Genomic DNA, 20,984 nt, shown 5'->3' with positions numbered 1-20,984 from the left:
GATAAAAAGTCTAAAATTTTTAAAACGAAAACTAACTCTAAACTGTATCTTACATTATATAATGCACTGAGCACAACTGGTAAATGCCAATGATAGCAAGCACAATCTGACTTAAAGTGGTAGCCAGGACAATCTTTTATTTAATCTGGAATAAAAACCTAATATTCCGTATTAATTTTAAAAAGCAGTCAAAAATTAAAAATTCTCATTTAATGTCAACCTCAGATGCAAAGCAAACAGGAATCACTCAACTAATACACTGAATTATAGAGAAGCAAACAACACAATTACTGGTTATCAGCCAAAGCAAATACTCTCCTCCTCCTCCTCTTAGTGGCAAAATCAGAGGTAAATGCACTAAACTAAACAGAACACAGAATGCCAAGAAAGAGAGCCTTTCAAAGTATAAAATACAGCCAGTACACAGGTTAAAAAAATTAAGTTGATGTATATATTACACACACATACATACACACAAACACACGCATGCACGCCCCATTAGTTAGCTTTTAGAGAACTACAGTTTGGGAAACCAAATGTATCGACCAGGAACTTTTCATCCGAACTCACAAAGAAATATCCAATTTCCCAAGTTTGATGTCATATTCCTTATTTACAATGGAACAAATTAAAAACAAAAAAACTACTTTGGTTTATTAGTACCTATTATGGGCCAGGCACTGAACCAGACATTTTACATAAATGAAATGATTTACTCCCCCACACCTGGACTACGAGGGAAGGACACTGAAAGTTCTCGGTAGCAGCTAATTACTTAGAGAAAGTTTATATACTAGAAAGATACTTATACATTAATTCTTTATAATTATAAAAGTTTCTATTGCACTTATCTAATAAAATTCAGAGATCAGTTTTGGACATTTCTAACCGGTAAAGCTTCTAAAGAACCCATAACGCTTCTAAAGCAGTCACAACAGGAAAATTTCAGTTTGTTGTATGATACATTTATAAATATCTGTGGTAAATAAAAAGGCCATATAGTTGAAAGATTTTTAAAAATCTGCAAAATATAGTTTATACCATAAAAGAAGCTGAAGTACCACCTTGAAAATTTAAGATAACTATTAGTAACAAAGAGAAAATACAGGCTAATCACAGGGCTTTCCACACAGTAGATGCTCTGGAAATGTCTACGTATTTAAAAATTCAGCAAAAAGCTGAATCCTTACGAAATTTCTTAATAGTTAAAACAGTCTCCAAGTAGCAGCAAGAGTACTTCAAATATACATTTAACACACACAGAAATATAGCCACGTAAAATGAACAAACACTTATACTATATTCATCTAAACCCAGTTTTGTTTCGTTTTTTCATGTATATTTGCATGTTGTGGCCAAAATTTCAGAAGAACACTAAAATGAGCAGAGATTTTAGGCAAAGAGCTGAATACTTACTAAGTTTCTTAATAGTTGAAATAATTTCCAATATCAGTAAGGAGTACTTGAAATACACATTTGTACACACAGATATACATATTACAAAGTATAATAAACACCTTTTACTATATTCATCTAAGCATGGTTTTTCCTCTTCCCTGCTTGTCTGCATGCTGTGGCCAAATTTCAGAAAAATACGAAAATGATCAAAAAAATATTTGGTTGTACTTATTTAAAAGAACCACTAACAATGGGAATATTTAGGTTTTATAAACCTCAGACACAAAATCAGATGCCAAAGATCACCTATAAAATCCAGGGGTCCACTGTCAGTACAGAGATTACATTGCTAAATAATTCATTATCCCAAACTGACCAAAACAAGTAAATGCTACTATCACATAAAACACAACATAACAATTCTGGCTTTTTAAAAACTAATTACTAGCACTTTTCCATTCTTATTTTTTGCTTAAAAAATGGTTACAATTCTCAAAATCTAGAGCCAACATACCATCTACAAAACACTGGAGAAGGCCATCTTCCCAAATTTATATTATCTGGTTATCCGGCAGAGGTTAAGGCAGTAAGAAGTGCTTTTCTCTAGCTCAAAATTTCATAAATTTCCATGATGAGAGCAAGAATAATGGATCAAAAATATGATCTTTTGCTACAAATTTGCATTAGTAGGGTCTCTGAAGGAGGCAAATACTATTTACATAATAAATGCAAATTTAAATCACTCATTTATTTTGTCAAATTTAGATTCATACATACACACACACATACAAAGAGCAAATTATAAGAATTCATTCAGCCAAAATGCATCTTAACCAAAAACAAATTTCTTACCCAGATTTTGCTTTTTCTTCTTCAGCTTCTACCTTTATGCTGAGGGATTCATCTACCCCAGTTGTCTCATCATCTTTATCTTCCAGATTTTCATTTTCTTCTGTTTTTTTCACATTAACATCTTTTTCCTGATCAGACTGTGTAGGTATAGATTCTGATAAATTCTTTTTACTTCCCTAGAAAAAGATCAGAGGAACTATACCAACAAAAGTAAAAATTGTCAACCTCATTCCATTATCTAATTGTTAGCAAAAGGAGGTACCAACGAATACTAACATTGAGAAAGTTATTTTAAGAAACTCCTAAAACACTAGGCAAAAATAGCTAACAGCTATTTTAAACACAAAAATAGCACTTAATGAGGAAAGTGCATGAACAATAAAGTATAAAATTATATAATAAATTAACTATGTAATCTTTACAGAGGATGTAGAAAATGCACCAAAGAAGGCAAAGGACTATCAACAGTATCCTATTTACCAGAGAGGGCTGAATATTTTCCTTTCTTTCAGTACCCTCTTCAGTAGGCTTTTCTTCTTTCGGTATTACATTCTCCTCCTCTTCAATCTTTATTTCTTTGATTTCTGGTTCATTTTCTTCCTTAACTTTTATTTCTTTTACATTTTCACACTCCTTACAAGGCTTGTTAACAACTTTCTCTGGCAATGCCATCTGAAATTCAATATTGGCCGACCTACAGTACTCCTCAAAACCATATAAGTATCTGGAAATATGAAAAGATGTTACATTTGGGAAAACATTTTGAAATGTTATTGTAGAGTTGTAGTTCTTAAAACATGTGTTCATTTCTCCTGTTTAAGTGCTCAGATATTGAGCTATGTTAATATTCAAATTTATTCTAGTTTAGTTCTTCCCAATCTTTTTTACTCAAACAGAAACATTTTTCAAAGAAAAATAAATTCATTAAAAAAAGATGCTAAAAGTGAAAAGACAGTCATCCTCTTAAATGTAGTAACTGTAACAACAGTAGCTATTAGAAGAATTAGTAATAGCATCTATTTGTTGAGCACTTCTTATATGCCAGGCACTGGACCTCTGAGTGCATGTAAAATTTCATTAACTCATCAGAGTAATCCTATGAGGCGAATAGTATCATCTCATTTAAAAAAAAGAGGAAATCGAGGCTTGAGAGAACAAATAAATGGTCCAAGGGCACAAAAAGCAAATAACCGGCAGAACCAGGACTCGAACCTGGGTTTATTTGACTTTAAAACTTTGGCATTAAAAAAAAAACAAAAAACTTTGGCATTTTAACTTCTACACATACTTTCCAAATTTACTTGGCCACAAAAACTTTCTTCACAGACACTCTCACAGATCTAGTATTCATGGAATACACTCTAGAAAACGCTATTATAGAGTGATTAGTAAAACTTTCTTGATTTCTTCTTAGAAGAAATTACTAGCCTCAGTTATATGGTAAATTCCATCCTGCTTTCTAGGTAAAATATTGAATATAGCTATATCAAGTACACCTACTTACTTTTTATAAGCACATTTAACATTGTATCCTGCCGCTGAATTTAAGACAGGGATTCCAAGATCTTGGTAGACTTGTTTCCAAACAGCTCCACTTTCAATCTAACAGACAAAGTGAAATGAAAACTCCCAAATTAAAAGGTGGGAATGCGATAAAAGTTTGATAAATAATATATGTGTGTGTGTGTGTGTGTGTGTGTGTGTGTGTGTGTGTGTATACACGAATATTCCTATATTTCTTGGTTCCAGTCTCAAGGAATGAAAAATATCAATCTTGATAAATTCTAAATCAAAAATCTGGTTTACAACAACGTTTTCAAGTTAAGTTTTGGTATTCTGACAAATCTCAGAATTACAAATGTTGAAATACTAGGCCATCTGACTTTTTTTTTTTTTTGGCCACGTAGCACAGCATGCAGGATCCCACTTCCCCAACCAGGGATCGAACCCGCGCCCCCTGCAATGGAAGCACGGAGTCTTAACCACTGGACTGCCAAGCAGTCCCCATTTGACTTTTAAAGAAACCCTGCTATATATAATAAATAAGAAAACATCCACATTCCTAAATCAAAATCTTAATGAAAAGACAGAGATAAAAAGTTTTAATGATGTATGATTTCCCATAAAATATATAAGCTAATAAATCAAAGCAATTTTATGAATCTTAGTAATGCAGAATACTTTTTTTTCCTCCAGAAGAGTTGTAACTGGATGGGCACCATACATCACAGCAACCTTAAGATAATTTCTTCAGTTCAACGAAGATCTTCTGCATATATATGCAAATAATATGTTTTCTACATATATAAGGCACAGTGATAGAGATTAAGGATATAAAGAATATTAAGACAGATCCCTGCTCTCAATGACCTTATAGTCTAATGGAAAAGAGACAGAGAAAGAAAGAATTTCCACTAATATGGCTGTTTTATAACTCAGGTAGTTTATGAAAGTTTGACAAATTTAACAGTAAATCAGAAAGCTCATTTTTGAAAATTTTTAATTAAATTCAAATTTGGACTGAGGAAGCTAGCTGTTTCTAACTTGTACCCTCCATTTTCTTTTCCTTTTATTCTTAGGTTTTTATTAATAAACAATTTTAGATAATTTTTAGATGAGAAAACATGTATGAAAAACATGTTTCACTTTTGATCGTAATACTTACATTATCAAATCCTCCAAGTTTGTGTACAAGTCTGAATAACTTAAAGAGATTCAAATTTCGATATCCAAGTACAGGTCGCTTGTTAATGGGTGTGCCTATTAAAGGAAACACGAAATCTATTAGAACCATGCTACATTTTTAACTTAAACTCTGAAAAGATTCAAACATTACCCCAAATATACATAGTGCAAAGTGTGTATATATGAGAAAAAAAATCCCTTGTTAATCAAAAACATGATACCTACTACTTAAACCCATTTCATTAAAAATTTTTTTCCTATATCATATGTTTGAAACCTTATTTATATGATTTCATTCAACTTTCATTCCCCTGATGAGCAAAAGAATAAATACTAAGTGAAGCAAAATAAAATACCAACAAAAATTTTTAAAAATCAGGGTAACAAGGTTTGGTAGAACTGAAAAAAGTGTTGAGATAATTGATGGGCAACTGCATCACAATGAGAGTTATCTTTATGATACTTCCTTTGTATTTTACTAATTTTCTACTATTCTAAAGAATAATTCTAGAATAAAGCTATAGTATTGTTTATTCTAACATGTGAAAATGCAGAAGGACACTAAAACTATCAAACTGTTAGGATGTGGTAGAGAAAACAACAGGATAGAGATACACAACTTACTGCCCTTTCCAAAAAACATATGACTGGCATAATCACATTTTTCACTCTTTTCTAGTATTAGATTTTATTCATTTTCTTCACTTTTTTATTTACCTTACACATAAAAGCTTAAGAAATAGCCTGCCTTCATAGGCCAAGCCTCCATTCATACAAATAAATAATATAGGAATCAAGGACATTTTATATTGAAGAATAAAAAGATACCCACATTGTAGTAGCCACTATGACTTATGAGAGCAAAAAGAAGACCAAGTCAGCTTCTACTCATCAACAATACAAAACTGGATTAAAAAAACATTAATTCACAGAGCACAGTAGCACTTTCAAGTATTATTCATTCATTTTGTCCTTCTCCTCAAGCTAGAAAGCTTTCTGCCTCTCACCACTCCTTTTCTAGCATCTTCCCAAGAAAGGAGAAACTATACTCTGAACAGCAGATAAGCAAGAGAGTAACAGGGCCATCCATAGTTACTGGTGGACTAGGTCATCATTGCAAATTAAAAGTTATTGTTAGGTACCCATTCCTCTTTCCCCCAATGCTCATATTTCTTAAACCACAAAAGCAGATTTGATAAGTTAAGCCCAGGCTCACCTTGATACTTGGTCACCTTTCTCTATGGATGGTTTAATTCTGTTCTTAGTTCTATGTGGCTGGGTTATAAGAAGACTTATAAGGCCCATCTTAGAATGTATGCTCGCTCGCTCTCTCTCTCTCACTCACTCACATACACAAACACATACACATGCAGGAAATAGCAAACAGTGATTTTAGAGAAGAGGCTTTTCTACAGGCATGTATGTAGGCTCAAATAAAATGGTACTCTGATACCCATTCTGCTACTGTTTCCTAGTGTAAGAGTTCTTTGGCGGGGCGGGGGTGGTCCCATAAATGGGTGGGGGGACAGAATACAGTAATTTATGGGTCCATGGCCATAATATCCATCAAAATACTGTCAAATTCCACATTCCACTTCCTATGTGACAGACACCGTGCTAGGATGCTGGTGATTGGAAATCAAACAGATAGCCATGATTACCAGTGACATGCAGCTTAATAAACAGAATTCTTATTTTAAGATATTAATTATCTGATACCTACATTAATGATGAATAAAAGAAAAAACACTCACCTCTATCTTCCATAAATTTGTACAACTGTTGAAGAAAGTTCTCCCTTTCCTCTGGAAATGGTTCTATTTCTTCCTAATTTTAGTCACAGAAGAATAGAATATTATTTTCCTCAGTTAAGCATTTTACTAACACAAGTAGATTTCCTACCAACAGCAAAGACTAATACTGGAATATTTCAAAGGCTTTTTACCAAATTAAAATTATTTCTTAACACTAAGCTATTCAAAACCAGAAAGCCTAGACATTTCATGCTTTACAGAGAAATATGTCCTAAAAGATTATCTCAGTAGTGACAGTCCCAAATGTAAATGCTCATATAAGAAATGAGACCAGCAAGATGATTCATGAACTTTTTACCAGATCAGAGATCTAGTCCTTCATAGGACTAGGTCATAGGCTCAAGAAGACCTACTCTCACTTATATTAAACTGGGTCAGGGTTTACCATCAAAACTAACTCTATTATTGCTCCTCAAAGAACTGAATAAGTGTGGGTCCCATTAACTGCGACTATAATTATCCTTCATTATATATGGCCCCACTGTATAGTGCTTCGAGCTTATAAAATCAGTAAAGTGGGGAACAAACTTGATCTACAATACCTGAAGATTCAGACTTAGGGAAATCTTCAAGTAATAAAATAGTTCCCCGATTTATCAATTACAAGGGAGGGACTAGCTTCTTGCTGCTGTGGCCAGGGGCTGTGGCAGTAGGGAGCTGGTCCTGAAGCAACCTGCAAGGAGCAGGGTAGTAGGTGAGATGGAGGAACTCATCAATTCAGTGACTATCAAGCCATTCAACAATATTTAATGAGCACCGGTAAGTGTAGGCACTATGCAAGGTGCTGAGTCAAATAAAAGAGAAAAAAGCGATGGCACCTGCCATTACAGAACATGATCAGGAGTAACTGCAGAGGAAGTGATTCAAAATATACACCTAGGCTTTACAGTTACTCTGGCTGAAACAAATGTACTACTAATAGTAAAAGTCAGGAGCATACTTTTCAACTGGTAGTCTAAATAAATCATTTGAATTTTAAAAATCATGAGGCTAAAGCCACTGTTTGAGTGAGATTTGCCTCTTTATTTTATAAGCTAGCAGAAAAAAGGAAGGAAGTTAAAACAACAAAAACTCATGTTGATAAACTATTGTGCTTGCTAATTGGGAAGAAAAGAATCAATGACAATTATTAGTTTGCTCAGGATGAATCTGTATTTCTCAACTTAAACATGGTCCACATACACTGGATTGTGGTAAGGTAGTCACATATAAGACTAAGGAAATCTGTTTTCTAGATATTATCTTAAATGACCCCAAGGTACAATATTTGACTTAAACTGTCAAATGTATTCCTGTTGCAACAAAATTTAAGTGAAGTTTGTATTTAACTTAAAAAAAAAGTTTAAACTGGAAACCAGATCTGCTTTTATAAAAACATTTGTAAAACATAAATCTAAGTGACAGAAGTTTTGGTAACTAATACTTACTGATCATCTGTTACACGTTACACACTATGACAGACAGACTACAAGTAAGACAGAGTCCCTACCACTGAGGAGCTTACAGATTAGTAGGAGAGAAAACAAATAGAAAAATAAATATATGTACATATGTATGTACATGTATATATGTAGGCAAAAATTTCTACAAGGAATAGTAGTAGTTTAGATTAGCAAATCGAGTGATTAACTTTTCCTAAGGTGAGGAAGGTGATAGTTCTCAGAGGGTTTCCCTTTACAGAGGGGACATGTCAGTAGGATTTAAAAAACCGAACAGGACTGTGTCAGGCTGACGGGGGGAGGGCACTGTAGGCAGAGGTACTGGTTTGTGCAGAGGTGAGTAGAAACGAGGTATGTAATTTGATGTTGCTGCAACATAATGTTCATAAGTAAAGGGTAGGGAGTTAGTTCCCTGGCGGTCCAGTGGTTAGGACTCAGCACATTCACTTCTGTGGCCTGGGTTCAATCCCTGATCAGGGAACTAAGATCCCGCAAGATGCACCATGCAGCAACCCCCCCTCCCCGCCCCCCCAAAAGTAGGAGGGTATACCAAGAGAAGTGATATAAAAAAAGGCAGGGGTGGGACTACAAAGGGAGGTTCTAAAAGTGAAGCTTGACTTTCAGAGTGATAAGAAGCAACTGCAGAGGTTTTAAGCAAGAACTGATGGCTCCGAGCATTTTAAATAGAAGGCAGTGGGGAAGGAGACTGAAGCCTGCAAAACTTTGACACTACACACTGTCATAGATCACTATATTATAAAACATAAACTCTAAGACAATCCTATTTCATTACTAGTTGCTTACTACAGTTAAATGGCAAAATTTTATAACTTACCTAGAATATTACATATTAACTTATCTTTGTTTCCTAAAAACATTAAATACAATTCACTTCATGGTCACGTATTGCAGCTTCACTATCTGCACCATTACCCCAATAACTTTGATAAAGTTGTCCAAGAAACCATTAAAAAGCACAGTGGTGCAATGTCACTAGTAATATTATGAGCATCTTTTCCCGGTACTTGTCATTGCTAGACCTAAAGTAACAGCTACAATAAAATATAAATTTAGCTCCTTGATCCATATAAATTGACAGATGTCTTATTTATGATCTAATTAGAACTATCTACCCAATTGTATTAGATAAAGTCATATAAGATTCTCTGAATTAAAGAGATATTAATCTTTACTTTTTTTGCTATTTATTCCTTTAATACTAGATGGAAGACATATTTTATATTTTACTAGGTATTTTAATAAAATATGCAGATGTAAACATACTATGAGGTGACAGCTGTCTACATGATGGTAAAACGCATATGAAAGTAGAGTTTTCCTATATTAGGTAGGGATTTCCTTAACCATCTGATAAACAAAAAGCACAGCAAGATTAAGAAACTTTTTCCCTTTTTATTTTTTTAATTGAAGTATAGATGACATACAATATTATATTAATTTCAGGTGTACAACATATTGATTTGACACATACATTATGGACTGAAGATTAAGAAATATTTTTGAGGTTACTGAGATAACTATACTTAATATTTTTAATTTCACAAGACCATATTTCTGTTTTAAGGTAAGCAAGCAAACTACTTGATTATGATGAATATCACAAGTACAACTGTATTATGAAATACTTCTAATGTTAAAAATATTTAAGTGATTAATGACTTTAGCCAAATCCCAACTCACCAAGGAAACATGTGTCCTTCATTTGAAAAGGCATCAACTATGTTTACTCACCTCCTCTTCACTGCTGTTGTCCTCCTTTGCTTTTTCATCATCTTCCTCCTCCTCTTCTTCCTCTGCTTCACTGCTAGAACTATCTTCTTTCAACTCAGTCTTCCAGTTAGCAGGAATAGTTCTACTTTTGTGAAACTCAAGTGCCTGATCAAAGGCTGGAAAGAGACCATAAACTATATCAACTGGAGAAATTAAGAAAACTGATTTGTCTAAAAATACTAATAGGATAAAGAAATAAAAAACTATTGTGCTGCCACCACTGACATTTATGAAGTGTTTGCTATGAGCCAGGCGCTATGCTAACTGCTTTTCCATGCAGCAACCCATTTAATCTTAACAGTCTTAGGCATTAGGCACCCATTTTATAGATGGCAAAACTGCTACCATTTTTTTTTTTTTTTTTGCGGTACGCAGGCCTCTCACTGCTGTGGCCTCTCCCATTGCGGACACAGGCTCCGGACACGCAGGCTCAGCGGCCATGGCTCACGGGCCCAGCCGCTCTGCGGCATGTGGGATCTTCCCGGACCGGGGCACGAACCCGTGTCCCCTGCCTCGGCAGGCAGACTCTCAACCACTGCGCCACCAGGGAAGCCCAAAACTGCTGCCATTTGAAGGTGACTTAGGTTCAAACAAAGACAAAAGGGGCAGTTTTCTTCTTTTAAATGAAAATTAAGAGTGTCTAATAAAAAATACTTTAAGATAGGTAAATCTTTAATCGTTTTATCAAAAAAAAGATTATTAAACAGTATTATATACCAGGCACAGAGTCATTGTAATAACACACAATACCTGAAAATATACTATAAATATGTCCTCTACATTTTTCATTAAGCCTGAATTAAAATTATATTAACAATTACCTTAAACTAAAATTAGCTAGACAGTTATTCTCACTTTATAATACATGGAAATAAATTCTAAACCATAAATTCTTGATGATTTTTAACCAGTCTACATAGCATATCATTCGACTCAGTGAACATGGGCAAAGAAAAAATAAACAGCTATTTACAATGCTAAAAATCAAGTAAGAGATGCAATTATCACATATTCCTTAATAAAATATAACTACGGTTATAAGAAATGCCAAATCAAAATTACTTTGATCCCTGCTTCTACCATCCGCAGGAACTAATATTTTATTTACTAGGCAAAAGCCAGACTACAGTAACAGGTGATGATATTGTTCTTTCCCATTTTTAGACTATTGTCCCAATTATAAGCTAAAATAAAGAAAAAGAATACCTATGATAACAAAAGCACGTGGGTTTACAAAAGTATAAGTAGCATAGAACCAAATGTAACTTTAAAGACTTAAAAAAAATTTTAAGACCAAAAGAATATTTAATCCTCAGAAATACTTTTTACTTTTTTTTTTTTTTGCCCATGCCACATAACTTGCAGGATCTTAGTTCCCCGACCAGGGATCAAACCCAGGCCCCAGCAATGAAAGCTCCAGAGTCCTAACCACTGGACCGCCAGGGAACCGCCAGGGAATTCCCCATTAGTTTTTAAATTAACTATAATTTGTTCCAAGATTATCCTTACCTTGCTTTAATACAGCATCAGGCTTTGGTGCAGTGTCACTAGTAATTTCATGGACATCCTTTCTTGGTACTGAAGTACTATATTATTTTTTTAATTTTAAAGGAAAAAACCCACAAAAATACAACAGAGATTAATTAAGAGTCCAATTACCTACCACAGAAAGATACTGAAGACATGGGAATACTGACATTTACAATGAAAATGATTGCATACACGGTTGCAAGTCCCAAATAAAATGCTAGGCAGGATGTTAAAATATGTAATCACCTACAGAAGGACCCCACCTTAAGAGATGTTTTATAAACAACAAGGTATTCTCAAATATCAGAGGACTTAGCTAAATGCAATACTAAGAACACTGAAAATAATAAATTAAAATGTCTGGATAGCAGAATGCATCAATCCAATAAAAAATAAGTTGAATAGCAAGAATTGGCCATCATCTTAGGATAAGCACAAGAAATTACTAAATTTAAGACTGGAAGAACATGTACTATTTTATAATGTAAAATGTTCTTTTAACAAATTTTTTTTAAACTGAATTCTAGGTTCACAAGCAAACTTCTAACATATAATTTAAGGTTTTTCATGGAACTTAGCAACCGTAAGGAGGGGCTGGATGCAAGCAACTGGGAGAGGTTCATTCTATCATATACATCACATATTTCCTATTTTACACTAATAAATCATCATTCATCTTTTCTGCACTTGGTTTGTCTCAACCAACCCACAAAAGCCTAAAAACTATTCCAAATACATTTTTCAGCCTGCTTTTTTGAACTTTTTATTTAAAAATTTCAAATATATACAAAAGTAGACAGAACAGTACAATGAACTCCCACATATCCGTTACCCAACTACAATAATCATTAACTCAGAGTCACTGTTTCATTTATACCCCTACCTACCTCCTCCCACCCCAACTGGATTATTCTGAAGCAAATCCCAGACATTATATAGCTTAATTTATAATATTTCATTACGGAGCTTTAAAAGAAAATTCTGTTAAAAATATAACCATATCATTATCACACATTTAAAAATTCACAGTGATTTCTTAGTATCATCAAACCAGTATTCAATTTCAGTGTTCAAATTTCTCTGATTATCTCCATTTTGTGAAACTGAGTTTCATATAGACTGTTTTTAAAAATCACATTTCAGAACTTGAAAACCCAAACACCAATCTTAAAGCATGATGATCCTCTTAAAGTATAGTCACCCAATAAGGCAAAATATAAAATACATGCATTTTCTAGTCACACAATTCTTCAAGAAAGAAAAAAACACATAGTTTTTCAGTTCCAGAAAAGTTCTACATGAAAGGTCACTTTCTTAATACTTAACATACATTTATAGTAATTCATTTTAATCCTCAGCCTACTGCAGAAGTCGAATGTAACACAACAGGGTAACACTAACCCATTTAGACATAATTAAAAATGACAGAAAATCCTAATTAGACATTCAAAAACAATAAATATATCAATATCAATCAAGTATTAGATGTGGTAGATATATCGAATTTTCCTCAATAAATCATCAGCTATTACACAGGGAAATACTGACAAATTAGACAGCACTTAGAGTCTGGTTTAGAAAAGACCAAATGAACAAGAAAAGACATATCATAAGACTACTATACTTAATGATAATATGAAAAATGACCATACTCTGAAACATCGTGTATGATGAGAAGGAAAAGCATAAGGTCATTGGAAATAACTAATTTATAATTTACCATCCCAATCTGGAAAAACAGCATATTTTTCATACCAAGTGAATTATACTTACAATTTGCCATCTTTGAAAGATCGAACAAGAATATTGTCTTTTTTCACAGCAATTTCATCACTACAATCAGGACAAACCACCTTTTAAAAAAAGTGTGAAACTATTATAACTAAAAGCACATTTATAGATAGTTATATAAGTATCAATTACTTAAATCCTTTTCAAAAATAGTTTCAGCTTAAAATTTAAAAACTAATTTTAGTTTGAGGGTAAACAGCTACACACACATGTGGGAACACACACAAGTAATTTTAAGTTTATATCCTTCCCACTCTCTGGATTAATCCACATTGTTTTCTGACACAGGCACGGTGTTGAGAGCAGAACTGTGGCTATGACTAGACTGAAGCTGTGGACAAAGTCTAGGCAGAAATAGAAAGCTGGAATGAGAGTAGCTCAGGGGTGGAAAAAGAGGGAGGGCTAGTCCTAACAAAGGGTCTGCAGCAGGGCTATGAGAGCAGCAGGATCAAAATGGGATCAGGTATCAGACCCTTAATCAGAGCAGTCTCTATCTTAAAAAAGACAGAGATGACGTTCCACTGATTACTTACATTTAAATATACACTTTAACACATGCTAAAACTTCTCCATAATACTACCCACTCTAAAAAGTAAGCATTTTAAACTGGGTACCTTCCTGGAGTCTGTATAAGATTTATTATGAACAAAATAAAGATTTATTTTATTTGAAGTCATCTCAACTATTATTTAAAGGATAAAGCATGCCTTCCCAAAGGTAATACTAATGTAAGACACCTATAAATTTTTATTATTTTAATCCCAAGATAGCCCACTAGATATACCAAGAACAATAGTATATTTACAGCTTTTAATGAAAAATGGGCTAAGTAAGTATGACAGATTTAAGGACTGTCTCATTAGCTCTGAAAAATGACACAATAGTACATAAAGGCATGTATTCTCACCACAGGTTTGAGAGGAGTGAGAAACAGGTAAGTTCTAGTTCAGTCTTTAAAAGGTTAACAATTTCCGTAATTGTAACTGCACTGCATTAAGCATTGCTTAAATGTTGATGGCATTATGAAATAATTCACTCATGAAAGTCTTTTACATGCGTTAGCATCTACGAAAACTTTCCTATCATTTCAAAAAAGTCCAGAAGTAAGTACTTAATATCTGTTCATTCATTCATCCAGTCACTCTACAAATATTAACTATTTCAAGGTACCGTACTAGACCACAGAGGCCTAGTCAGTCACCGTTCCTCCCCACAATGAGCTTGTATTCTAGCTGAAAAGACAAGCACTAAACAAGTAACTGCACATTTATTTAACTGCTATTGTGATAAGTCTTTACGTAGGTGGTCAGGGACCACTTTCTTGAGGACACAACATTTAAGCTCAGCTTTGAAAGCTGAGTAGGAACTGGCTTGACGAAGGATGTATGTGTGTACACGTGTGTACCACAGGGCTGCGCTGCAAGCAGAGGAAACAGATATGCGAAGGGTCTGATACAGCAAGCAGTGGAGCCCATTCCAGGAAGCAAAAAGTCAATGTAGCTAACTTTCTGCCTGGGCTGAATAAGTGAGGTAAACAGAGTTCAGATTTGTCAATCTTGCATGCCATGTTAATTCTGAGGATAAAATCTAAACTCTTCAAGGGAAGGATCCAAAGCAAGATAATGTCATAATAGAATTGCCTTTTAAAAAATTACTTTGACTGTCATAAAGAAAATGGACCAGAGAAGGACAAGAGCTGGAAGAGATGAAGCTACTGCAAATCTTCCAGGTGAGAGATGGTGACCTGGATGTAAAGTGGTGCTGATGGCAAATTAAAGGAACAAGAAATATTAGAGATAATTAGGGAAGTGGAGAGATGACAGAGAGATGACAGAGAAATGCTTACATTTCTGCCTCATGCAAATGGTGTCATTCACAGGGAGAGGAAACAATGGAGAAGGGTCATGTTTGGGAATAAGGGAGGAGAGAATAAATTTAGCTTTAGGCTTATTAAATTTTGAGGTGAATTAAATTTTGAGGTGACTAAAGGGCAGCCAAGTGGAGATAATGATAGATAGATACCCAGGTCCAGAGCTCAGAGTAGGGGTCTGAACTCTAAGCTATAAACTTGGGAGTAAACAGTCTAAATATCAGGGCTCTAAAACTGTGAGCCAAAATCACACATTTTTTTCTTTCTCATGAGCTTAGGATTTTGAAAACCACACACGTGACAGCTTTGGCCAGTGCTGACGATGGCGTGTAAGTGGGTTCACTCTCCATTCTGTTACAGGAACTACAATCCACATTTTATCCCATTCACCCAGGCATGTGATTTTCTTTGGTCCCTAAGACATTTCAGTTTATTATCTCTGCAACCAATGCTGTAAAAGGGGATGAGATCACCCTAAAGAGAATACAATGTGATATATTCTGAACCTTGAATAACAACATTTTAAAGCTTGGTTAGAGGAGAAACAGTGAAGGAAACTGAAAAAGAGGACTGCGTGAGTCAGGGAAGCTAAGATTTCCTCCCCTTAAAATGGGGGTAAATACCACTTATGTTTCAGCCTCAATTAGGATTAAATGAGACCATGTGCTTACATGAACAAGCTAGCACAGTGCCTGGCCAGGAGTGCTCAAAACATGGTGGCTATTAATAGTTCCTAGAAGTATGCAATTGTTCTCTAACATGATGTTATCAAGCAGTTGTTAAAATTTACTCAATTTATAAACACTAATTTTAAAAATAGAAATACAAATACTGTTTATGTGATTATGTCAAGATTGTTTGATTCAAAACACAATTTCACACTCTAGTTGATAAAAATTATTTATCACTTTCCAAAAGATCTCAAATTTGTGGGGAGGATAATATGTATCACTAATGCTAAGATTTTTAAAATAATGATAAAATCGTTGACTAAGCAGATTACTAACCTTTCAGTATTGTATATCTTTAAATATTTTTCTCATCATCAAGGAAACTATTTAGAAATTATGATGAGAGAATCTTAAATTAATACTGAAAATACTAAAGTGCAAATTTTAATGTTCCTTTTGTTTTAGAAAAAGACACACAAAGCTCTTTCAAAACATGTTTTCAAAAGAAATTCTTTCAAAGAATCTTAGTGCTTTAGGAAAAAAGAAATGATCACATACACTGACACTTCCGTTTTTAGCTTGCCATTAACCCAAAGCTTGACAAGTTACTTAACCCTTCTAACACTCAGTTTCCTTATCTCTAAATGAGGATAAATAATACATACCTCATAATCAGCATAAAGACCTTAGCACAATCCTTACACATAACAGGCATCCAATAAATGTGTAATGGATAGATGGATATATGCAGAGGTACAAAGGCATCATAAAGTATTTATACTTATTAAAATAATTGCCCTCATCAGTTTTAATTATAACTGTAAGAGTTGACAATTATTGGGCATTTATTTTGTGCAAAACACTAAACACTTGGGACAAAGAATACAAAATGTTTACCGAAAAGGATGAAAAATAGATATCATTTGTAGACAACAGTAAAAAACAAGATTCTGTTCTTCTTTTGCAGCCTTTTGCATGTTAGATTTAGAAGTTTTAAAAGTTTGCATGAGGAACGTTTCACCCAAAATTGAGCAGTGTAACATACCTAGCCTCTAAAAGTATCATGATTTTCATCCTTTCTCGGATGACTTCAGGAGTTCTTTGTACTCAGAAATAACTTTCAAAGTAATTTTGTGTGAACTGAATGATGCTAAAACCATTTCCCCATTTTGTACTGTACCTATGAAAAAACACTAGTAAGAAAATCAACCGTTTTCTTCATGAACTTATATAGTTGAAAATTAAACTCTTTCATATTGAAGTTACTCACCAATGCAGGAAACCATAGTGCTTTCTTTTTATCCAAACTAACGTAATCTACACATACAACTTTTCCTAGCAGCTCATCAATCTGTTTCCTATCATCCTCATCTTCATCACTGGAGGATGAAGAAGACTCTTCCTCTGGTCTAGGGAAAGAAAAAAATGAAATATTTCTATTTATCTTCACAAAGAATAAGCACACCAAGCTGATGAATACAGGTATTCTAGAAATCTTACCCCATTTCCTACAACCTACAGAGTGGCTAATTTAAATTTTTAAATAATTTTCTAAATTTCTAAAGAATAATAATAATTTTAAAAAGGTTATCATTAGAGGAAAGCAATCCATTTTCCTAAAAATCTTCTGGATTTATTTAGTGCTATTTTAAAACATTAAGGGAAAGATCAGAACAGAATAACACTGGTCCCCAAATTCTCAAAGAGCTAAAGGTTCCATACGAAGCATCCCAGTACTGCACTAAAATATACTAGATCCTCCTCTCAGATTAAAGGAATTCTGGAGATGGCAGTTTTACACTCCCAGGACAAAGCTAAGTTTATTTATTTATTTATTTTGGCCATACCACACGGCTTACGGGATCTTCAGTTGCCTGACCAGGGAACTGAACCCGGGCCACCACAGTGAGAGCACGGAGTCCTAAAATTTGGACTGCCAGGGAATTCCTCCAAAGCTAATTTTAAATAGGGGAAGGCAGATCTTTATTAATGGGGATCAGGTTGAGGAGAGGAACCACTCTGGTAAGAGATCACCATTGCTGTCTTTAATATCAAATATACACAAACTACATATTCATAAGATGCACAATATGGTTCTTTTGTATTATGTTAAAAACTCCTTGGGCTTCCCTGGTGGTGCAGTGGTTGGGAGTTCGCCTGCCGATGCAGGGTACACGGGTTCGTGCCCCGGTCCGGGAAGATCCCACATGCCGCGGAGCGGCTGGGCCCGTGAGCCATGGCCGCTGAGCCTGAGTGTCCGGAGCCTGTGCTCCGCAACGGGAGAGGCCACAACAGTGAGAGGCCCCCGTACCGCAAAAAAAAAAAAAAAATTCCTTTCAGTTACATTGTATATTGGACTAGTAAGTTAGAAAAAAGAAAAAGGAACTATACAAAACCATCCATTTGATGTTAGAGGAAAGTATAGTAAAAAGGAAAACTAAAAGAAAAACAAAAAAAAATTCTGAATCTGGTTCCGAGAAAGCCCACAATTAGTGGTAAAGAAAACAGATTCTAATAACTGTGATCAAAATGCCCACAATAACTGTAGTGACCTAAATGGGAAGGAAATCCAAAAAAGAGGGGACATATGTATACGTATAGCTGATTCACTTTGCTGTACAGTAGAAACACAACATTGTAAAGCAACTATACTCCAATAAAAGTTAAATGGGCTTTATGAATCAAAAAAAAATGCCCAGAATAAGTAATGATACTAAGAAAGCTGAATAAATAGACTGCAAGAGAATGAGAAAAATAATAAAATAAAAATGATATTTTTATAAAATAAAACAGGATGACAATATAAATGTCATCCTTTTATATTTATATATTCCAATGTATTCCAATATATATTTATATATTCCGACGTAAATATAAAGGAAGCAAAACCTATTATAATACTATTAAACATTTTAGAGTGACAGGGGGAATATCACTATCTGATTTCAGTGATCACTCAATTAACCTAAAAATTGTCCCGTGATTAAAAAAACAAAGCAGGGCTTCCCTGGTGGTGCAGTGGTTAAAAATCCACCTTCCAATGCAGGGGACACGGGTTCGAGCCCTGGTCTGGGAAGATCCCACATGCCGTAGAGCAACTAAGCCCGTGCACCACAACTACTGAGCCCACGTGCCACAACTACTGAAGCCCGCATGCCTAGAGCCCATGCTCTGCAACAAGAGAAGCGCACCACAATGAGAAGCCCACGCACCGCAACGAAGAGTAGCCCCCGCTCGCTGCAACCAGAGAACAGTCCGCGCGCAGCAACCAAGACCCAATGCAGCCAAAAACAATAAATAAAATAATTTTTTTAAAAAAAGCAAATCTTCAAAATTTGCTACTGAGTAGAACTACTGTACTTCAAATGGCACTTAAAGCAGTTTAACCCTGACCTAGAAAGGAGGTAGCAGGAAAAATCAACACACCTTCATATTAGCAGAGCATAAAACCTTACAAATTGGCACAAAGCTTGGGATAATAATGACAGACTACACAAGTCTGATTTCTACTTGATTAGAAGAACTTCTCAAGGACAACACAACCAAATTTAAAACCATAATTATTGCTTTTTTCAAAGTAGTCACAGAAGACTCATTCAGCTGGGGTTTTATGGACACCCTTTCTGCCATTATCATTAGCAAGACAGAAAGTCACAATGTCACAAATAACATTAATCAAATTTGTAAAACATAGAAAGAGAAAACTGGGCTTTACTTGGCTAACAATGTCATCTGCAACAGTAATGAAAATTCTAATTTCTTTCATAAGACTTAACAAATGTGAAGACTTCAGACACGAGAAAGTTATATATATAAAAATGTAAACTGACTGGCTACATAAAACATCCATCCACTTCACATCATGTCCAGACTCCACTCCAAAACCATTCCCCACTCGTGGACTAGATTTCCTCCTCCCTCTCACCTACTCAAGCCTTTATTCCAGCAATGCTCGCTTCTCTCTCCTGTATCAATTTTTCTGCCTCTACTAGATTGAGTTCTACCAGTATAGTGTTATTTCTAAGAAAACGCTGTTACTTCTCCCACTTAAAAAAACAGAAGATCCCCTGGCCTCACTTTCTCCACCAACTACTCCTCCCCTTGGCAGAGAAACAGCCTAGAATGTTTTATACCCAGACATTTGGAACCTTTTTCACCTCCTCTAAGTGTCTGTTCAAATGTCACCTCAGTTACGTTACACTGATCACCTTATTCAAATTTATAACCTGCCCATCCCAATTCCCCCGCCCAACCTTACTCTTATTATTTCCACAGCACTTACAAATTTATCATACTACATAATTTACTTAATTCTTCTGTTTTTTTCTGTATTGTCCATCTCCCCGCATACAAGAGAATATAAGCTCTAAAGGCAGAGGGGTTTTTTTGGCTACACCGCAGGGAATGTGGGATCTTAGTTCCCCAACCAGATATCAAACCCATGCCCCCTGCAGTGGAAGCGCAGAGTCTTAACTCCTAGACCGCCAGGGAAGTGCCCTGAAGATTTTATAAATACCTGTTTTGTTCACTGATATATCCTAAGTACCTGAACAGTGCTTGGCACAGTTCAGATGCTCAATAAATATTTGTTGACTAAGTAAGTGAACTGAATAGGTTTATTTCTTTTCACTGTGGTACTTCTGATTTCTATTTCTCCTGAAATCACAAAATGTATACAATCAGTATAATGTATACAACCAGTATTAACCATACCATTATACCTAAGGCTCCTTTTAACTTTATCTTTTAGTGGAGTTTAGCCAGGAAATTGTTTACATAAGACTAGTACTCAATAAACTGATATACTAAAATAAATGAGTATCAGAAATACGTTAAGGGAGCAAAGATAGAACAAGCAGAGAGTCTGCTTGGTGTTTATTCCCCTCTGACACTGTTGCTTCTCTGGTACCAGGTATGTGTTCATAGAGCCACAACAAAATAACGTACTGTCTCTGAAAATGTCTGATGATGCCACTGGAAACAAAGCTAATTACATGAGAATGTTTACTAAACAAACTAACAGCTAGACACTTAAAGCTGATCACACATCACTATTAACTGTAAATTAATTGTAAATCAAGTAAGAAGAACTTTAGACAAGACACTTGCCAAAGAATATCAAATAATGAGGTACAAATATAA

General features: G+C 34.7%; 1 protein-coding gene across 6 annotated transcripts in view; it reads right to left on the bottom strand.

Moving 5' to 3' along the window:
* ARID4B (AT-rich interaction domain 4B) overlaps positions 1–20,984 on the bottom strand; it is a 126,780-nt gene that overhangs the window by 37,682 nt on the left and 68,114 nt on the right. For all 6 annotated transcript variants that reach the window (XM_033841555.2, XM_073793650.1, XM_019941538.3 and 3 more), the window contains exons 8-16: positions 17,113–17,251; positions 13,283–13,362; positions 11,489–11,565; positions 9,941–10,095; positions 6,690–6,762; positions 4,916–5,010; positions 3,755–3,852; positions 2,731–2,974; positions 2,251–2,426 (exon numbers count right to left, since the gene is read on the bottom strand). In XM_033841555.2, the coding sequence (XP_033697446.1) occupies positions 2,251–2,426; positions 2,731–2,974; positions 3,755–3,852; positions 4,916–5,010; positions 6,690–6,762; positions 9,941–10,095; positions 11,489–11,565; positions 13,283–13,362; positions 17,113–17,251 (1,137 nt within the window). The remainder of the gene's footprint in view (positions 1–2,250; positions 2,427–2,730; positions 2,975–3,754; positions 3,853–4,915; positions 5,011–6,689; positions 6,763–9,940; positions 10,096–11,488; positions 11,566–13,282; positions 13,363–17,112; positions 17,252–20,984) is intronic.

The sequence above is a fragment of the Tursiops truncatus genome, chromosome 16, assembly GCF_011762595.2.
Source record: "Tursiops truncatus isolate mTurTru1 chromosome 16, mTurTru1.mat.Y, whole genome shotgun sequence".
NCBI classification, from domain to species: domain Eukaryota; kingdom Metazoa; phylum Chordata; class Mammalia; order Artiodactyla; family Delphinidae; genus Tursiops; species Tursiops truncatus.
This window is presented reverse-complemented; position numbering and strand designations above follow the sequence as displayed.